The sequence below is a fragment of the Otolemur garnettii genome, unplaced genomic scaffold, assembly GCF_000181295.1.
Source record: "Otolemur garnettii isolate 467f Iridium unplaced genomic scaffold, OtoGar3 scaffold00018, whole genome shotgun sequence".
Taxonomy (NCBI): Eukaryota; Metazoa; Chordata; class Mammalia; order Primates; family Galagidae; genus Otolemur; species Otolemur garnettii.
Window position 1 is genome coordinate 851,776 of NW_003852413.1, and position 7,060 is coordinate 858,835.

Consider the following 7,060-nt stretch of genomic DNA (forward strand, 5'->3'; position numbering starts at 1 on the left):
CTGTTTTTTAGTTGCAGCCATCATTGTTGTTTGGCGGGCCCGGGCTGGGGATTCGAACCCGCCATCTTAGGTGTATGTGGCTGGCACCTTAGCCGCTTGAGCCACAGGCGCCGAGCCGGATCTGTGTATATTTTAATGGTAATAAATGACAATATAGACTAGTAGTATCTATATGTATTATACATTCATGATATACCTTTTAAAAATTTTTTTGATATTTTTAGGTTATACAGTTTATGAGTTTTTTCAAATTGTCATAGATCTCAAGAAAATTTCCCAACATATTTATTGAAAAAATTCACATGTGTAGATCCCCACAGTTCAAACCTGTGTTGTTCAAGGGTCAGCTATAGTTGAAGATGAGTGTAATTTCTTACATTAACAAATAACATTTCACACCTGTAATCCCAGCACTCCAGGAGGCCGAGGCAGGTGGATTGTCTGAGCTCATAGGTTCAAGACTAGCTTGAGCCAGAGTGAAACCCCTGGTCTCTAAAAATAGCCAGGTACTATAGTGGGTGCCTGTAGTCCCAGCTACTTGGGAGGCTGAGGCAAGAGAATCACTTAAGCCCAAGAGTTTGAGGTTACTGTGAGGTGTGAGACCATGGCACTCTACCAAGGGCAACATAGTGAGACTCTGTCTCAAAAAAAAAAAAAACCAAACAAACATTATTCATTTAGTCTTTAAAATATCTCTAATGTGATCTAAATACCATAGCAATTTAATGCCTACTATCGTTGATTCAGAACACTACCTGGCAGGGCACAGTGGAGTCTGACAACAGCCTGAGTGACAGAGAGGACCCCATGTCTACCACAGAAGCCTTCTTGAACAAGCTTTTCTGTAGCAGTCAGAAAGTTCACGTTGTTCTTTTTTTCCCTGAACTCTGTATTTCCAGTCCATAGCTCCCAGAATTTTAAATGAATATATTTTTTACTCTTGAAAAAATGTGAATCAATCACCTATATCAATAGGTATATTCAAATAATCTAAAAATAGAAATTTGATAGAGTCACAGGGCTTTACATGTTCAGAAACTTTTCTAAGACACTATAACGGTTATTAGTGCACAGTTTATGAAACAGTGTCATGTGCTATAAATTGCAGCAAGTTTTAAGTGAATGATAAAATATTCTTGGGAACAGCCCTCCTGCTGGCTCAAGTAGGGCTTTGCCCACACTGTCTCACAGCACCTGCCTCTCGCAAGACCAGATGGGAGCATTGGCTTCCAGGGCAGAATCTCATGTGCTTGGCACTCCTTCCAGGTTAGAAGTCAAGAAGCATCTGGGGACCTCTTCTCTGGAGGAGGGCTTTGACTTGTCTGTCAGCTGATAATTTAATGAGTTCCTGTGATTTGGTGAAAAGGGAAGCAGGATCACTTCTGGCCAAGAGCTCTAGGCCAGCCTGGGCAACATTGCGAGACCCCATCTCTAAAAATAATAATAATAATAATAAAATTCTGTCTTCTGGTCAAGAGTGTTACAGTTTTCCCTGCAGACTGAGTTTTACTATAGGCAGTGTGCACAGATCACCTCCGTGGCAAAGCCTGTCTACATGTGAAAGCAGCAGCCCAATCAGACTTCCTCTGCAAGTCTCGCTTCAGACAATCATAACTGTAGTGTTTGAAAAACATCATGCAACACTGCAAGTGAGGGACATGCCCTGCCACGTAGCTTATGAAGTGCAGTCCAGCTCACGGCCATCCAGAGCTGACGTACACAGGGTACACTTCACACAACTGTCCCATTCCTGGAGTATCTGACTGGCTCCAAGGTGCAGGGCAGTGAGCACCTGCCTGCATTTGCTTTTAGGGTTTGATTAGGAGTCCAAGTGGTGGTGTTCAAATTATATGTAATATGTCTGCTTTTGGTATTTTTCTTCTGGGGGCTCATGAGCTATGGAGGGCAGGCCAGAGGGCTGGTGTCCAAGAATGACTCAGTCTTGGTTTACCTGTGAGGGGTGGTAAGCAAAGAGCCTGCCTTGCAGAAGTGGACGATCCAGTTGAGGGCATGTGCTCAGCAACCACTGTGGCACAAGAAGGAGTGATGAGTGCCTTGAAAGAGGTGCTAGGGCTGGGGAATCTGGGCCAGGTGCCTGCTACAGGATCCCTTCCTCCATTTCAGGCATGAGGAGCTTGACCGAATGGCCAAGGAGAGGGACGCAGTGCTGGAGGCTGTGAAGGGGGCCCACCGAGAGCAGCTGCAGGCTCTGGAGGCCAAAGTGTGGGAGCTCCACGCCCATTGCGAGGCTCTGGAGGCACAGCTCCGCAGAGCAGAGTGGAGGCAGGCAGACGCTGCCAGGGAGAAGGACACTATTGCTGACAGGTGAGTAGGCACCTTGCTGCACCCAGAGGACTGGCAAGGGAAGGGCATCTGGTGGGTGGTGAGGTTTTTGTAGCTTTCATGTCATTTTTCTTAACCGTTCTTTTTTTGTCTTTCTTTTGAAATTGTGTAATTTGTGTGTGTGTATGCATTTATTTATTTGTGGTAAAATATACATAACATGAAATGTACCTTTTTTTTTTTTTTTGAGACAGAGTCTCAAGCTGTAGCCCTGGGTAGAGTGCTGCTGTGGTGTCATAGCTCACAGCAACCTCCAACTTTTGGACTCAAGTGATCCTCTTGCCTCAGTTTTTCTATTTTTAGTAGAGACAGGATCTCACTTTTTGCTCAGGCTTGTCTTAAATTCAAGAACTCAAGCAATCCACCCGCCTTTGCTTCCCAGAGTGTTGGGATTACAGGTGTGAGCCGCCACACCCGGCCAAACATACCATTTTAACCATTCTCTTAGTGCACAGTTGAGTGACATTAAGTGTTACACTGTGGTGCAGCCATCAGCACCATCCTTCTCCCGAACTCTTCCATCTTCCCAGACTAAAGCTCCATCCCTATTAAACAGCAGCTTCCCCTTCCCCTCCACTGGCTCCCATGGACTCCCTAGCCTGGGAAGCCTCCACTCCACTGTCTCTGTGACTCTGGCTGCTCTGGTCTTCCTGTCAGTTGGACTCATAGTGCTTGTCCTTTTGTGACTAATCATCTCACTCAGCATAAATACCTGCAAGTTCACGCTCATTATAGCGTACATCAGAATTAAAGTGCTGTGGTGTCACAGCTTATAGCAATCTCAAACTCTTGGGATCCAGCAATCCTCTTGCCTCAGCTTCCTAAGTAGCTGGGACTACCCCACCACAATGCCTAGCTGTTTTTCAGAGACCAGGTCTTCCTCTGGCTCAGGCTGGTCTGGAAAGTGTGAGGTCAGGCAATCCACCTGCCTTGGCCTCCCAGAGTGCTAGAATTACAGGTGTGAGTCACCACACCTAGCCTTCTAAATAAATTTTTTTATTATGGTAAAATAACAAAATTTATTATCTTAGCCAATTTAAGTATACAGTTTAATGGTTTTAAGTCAGAATTTGTGTGCTTTTTAAGGCTCAATAATATTCCATCATCTGGATGGACTACATTTTGTTTATTTATGCATCTGTTAATAGACATGTGGGTTGTTTCCATCTTTTAGATCTTATGAATAATACTGCTGTGAATATGTATGTACAAATATGTATTTCCTTGAGATCCTACTTTAAACTCTTTGGTGAAATTGAATTCTCAGAAGTGGAATTGTAAGATTATGTAATTCTTTGTTGAGCTGTTCCAGGCACTCTTTTCTAGTGACTGTGCTGTGTCCCATTCCCACCAATAGTGCATGAGAATTTTCCAATAACACCATTACTAGTTTCTTTTTAAACCCAGTTTCCTGGCTTGGCACCTGTGGCTCAAGTGGTTAAGGTGCCACCTAAGGTGGTGGGTTCAAATCCAGCCCGGGCCCACCAAACAACAATGACGGCTGCAACCAAAAAATAGCCAAGCGTTGTGGCAGGTGCCTGTGGTCCCAGCTACTTGGGAGACTGAGGCAGGAGACTCGCTTGAGCCCAGGAGTTGGAGGTTGCTGTGAGCAGTGATGCCATGGCACTCTACCCAGGGGGATAGCTTGAGGCTCTGTCTCAAAACACCCCCCCCCAAACCCAATTTCCTTTTTGGCATCTAAGCCAGGTGAGACCATGTTAGCAATCCTGTTCCACTTGTGCCCAGCATTTAAGGAGAAACACGTACAACTCTAACCATTGTGGCTTAGAGAGAGACATGTGTAAGACTGACCATAATGATTGGTATTGAGAGAGAGATGCGTGGACAAGTCTAACCATGGTGACTCGTGTTGAGAGCGAGACGCGTGCAGGTCTAACCATGGTGATTGGTGTTGAGGGAGAGAGACACATGCAGGTCTAGCCATGGTAACCGGTGTTAAGAGCAAGACGCGTGCAGGTCTAGCCATGGTGATGGGTGTTGAGAGTGAGACGCGTTTAGGTCTAGCCATGGTGATCGATGTTGAGAGAGATGTGTGCAGGTCTAACCATGGTGACTGGTGTTGAGGGAGAGATGTACAAGGCTAAGCAGTGCCATTGCTGTGGAATAGTTAATATTCACCTACAATCTCCTAATTCCCAGTAAGGAAGTGATCCCTGGAGAAGCCATATTTACTGAATACTTAAGACAAATAAATGATTACCTAGTCTTTCCCATGCTTAGCAGTGGCTTTTCCTTTTGGGGAATATTTGTTCCTAATTTTACAGAATTCTATGCTTAAATTAAATTTCTATTTGGGGGGAAACACTATTAAAATTATAAGGCATCCAGGGGTTAAAGGCTTATTCAGGATGGTTTCCTTAGATTCAGCTTTATTGTTTTTTTTTTTGTTTGTTTGTTTGTTTGAGACAGAGCCTCAAGCTGTACCCCTGGGTAGAGTGCTGTGGCATCACAGCTCACAGCAACCTCCAAATCCTGGGCTCAAGCAAGTCGCCTGCCTCAGCCTCCCAAGTAGCTGGGACCACAGGCACCTGCCACAATGCCTGGCTATTTTTTGGTTGCAGTAATCATTGTTGTGTGGCAGGCCCGGGCTGGATTCAAACTTGCCACCTTAGGTGTATGTGGCTGGCACCTCAGCCACTTGAGTCACAGGCCCTGAGCCTATTGTTGTTTTTTTTTGAGACAGAGCCTCAAGCTGTCCCCCTGGGTAGTATGCCGTGGCATCACAGCTCACAGCAACCTCCAAATCCTGTGCTCAAGCAAGTCGCCTGCCTCAGCCTCTCAAGTAGCTGGGACCACAGGCACCTGCCACAACGCCTGGCTATTTTTTTTGGTTGCAGCCGTCATTGTTGTTTGGTGGGCCCAGGCTGGATTCGAACCCGCCACCTTAGGTATATGCGGCTGGCACCTTAGTCGCTTGAGCCACAGGCACCAAGCCAGCTTTATTGTTTTGTTGTTTAACCGATTTTAAGAACAGTAGTTGGAGGGTGGCGCCTGTGGCTCAGTGAGTAGGGCGCCAGCCCCATTTACTAAGGGTGGCGGCTTCAGACCTAGCCCTGGCCAAACTGCAAACAAAAAACAAACAAAAATAGCCGGGCACCTGTAGTCCCAGCTACTTGGGAGGCTGAGGCAAGAGAATCACCTAAGCCCAAGAGCTGGAGGTTGCTATAAGCTGTGACACCCCAGTACTCTACAGAGGGCAACAAGATGAAACTCTTGTCTCTAAAAAAAAAAAGAAAAAAAAAAAGAACAGTAGTTGGAGAAGCGAAGGCCTCCAAGTCCAGTGCATGTGTGAGCACCTGTCGCCCATGCTGTCCAATCCTGGGAGATGGGGTGCTGTCCCTGCTGTGCGGCTGAAGAGGTGCCTCTCTCTGGCCCGCGTGCTGGACCTCACCTTCCCCTACAGCCTTAAACTGAACGTTGTTCTGGGTATCCTTTAGTGTTCTGTCCATGGATATTTCTTGCTCATCAAGTATTATTAAGCACACAGCATATTATTGTGAGGCTAGAAAATAGATGATAGGGATCGGTGCCCGTAGCACAGTGGGTAGGGTGTCAGCCACATGCAGGCTGGAGGGTTCGAGCCTGGCCCGGGCCAGCTAAATAACAATGACAACTGCAGCAAGAAAATAGCTGGGTGTTGTGGTGGGCGCCTGTAATCCCAGCTACTTGGGAGGCTGAGGGAAGAGAATTGCTTAAGCCCAAGAGTTTGAGGTTGCTGTGAGCTGTGATGCCACAGCACTCTACTGAGGGTGACATAGTGAGACTCTGTCTCAAAAAAAAAAGAAAGAAAAAAGGAAAATAGATGATAGACTCAAAAGCTTAATTCTTTCCTCCTTTATGTCCAGGGGGTTTCAGGTGTCATTCCGACCTCACTATTGTGAGCGTGAGTTCACATTAGATGATGCCCTTGCAGTTCTTAGTAGCTTTTAGTGTTTGGGAAGTTTTAGTGTTGGGAAGTCTGGTTAAGAGTTTGAAACTACAGAGAACACATGTAGGACTAAGATTCCAGTGTAAGGTATTTCTGTGGTGGCTCATCTCCCACTTGTGACTGCTGATGTCCTTCTCTGTGTGCAGGGTGAGAGCTCAGCGGCCGTGCTGGGGGGCGTGGGCTGGGAGTGCAGGGCAGAGCAGAGAGTATGTGTCCATGCCTGTGCTGGGGGAGCTAGCCACCTTCCTGGGCAGCTCGGCTTGGAGGTAATGCTACTGCCCAGAGCACCTAGAAGCTGTGGACAGCTCTGTCTTCAGCACTCAGGTGTGAGTGTGGAAAGCCGGATTTCCACGGATGACTAGAAATGCTGAAGCCTTTGGTACTGCCTCTCAGCCCTCCTAAACACGCATCAAAAGACATGTGCATAGTGGCTTTTTTCCCCTGTGTGTAAGACTAGCCTTGAAATACACACCCATGCTAGATTAAACTGACCCTCATGGCTAGGCGTGGCCTCGTGCGGCAGTCAGCTCCCCCTCTGCCTTCAAGAGTCCATCAGTTGGGGGTTGTTAGCACAGGAGCAGCTGAAGGGCCTTCCCAGCACAGTGTTATGATCACTGTGGGATCCGTCACTGAAACAGGACTACCACCAAGCACACACAGGTGTCACTCGCCTGCTTCAGCAGGGACTGCCCTGTCAGGGCCTCTGGCGTCTTCTGTGAAGGTTTCTCTTGGGAAATTTATCCAATTTGGGAAAATTCTTCCAGAGGC

At 46.8% G+C, this 7,060-nt stretch overlaps 1 protein-coding gene across 1 annotated transcript in view; it reads left to right on the top strand.

The window, feature by feature from the left end:
- CCDC57 (coiled-coil domain containing 57) overlaps positions 1 to 7,060 on the top strand; it is a 136,577-nt gene that overhangs the window by 28,866 nt on the left and 100,651 nt on the right. Inside the window, exon 7 of the mRNA XM_012802827.2 lies at positions 2,125 to 2,325. Coding sequence (XP_012658281.1) covers positions 2,125 to 2,325 — 201 coding nt within the window. The remainder of the gene's footprint in view (positions 1 to 2,124; positions 2,326 to 7,060) is intronic.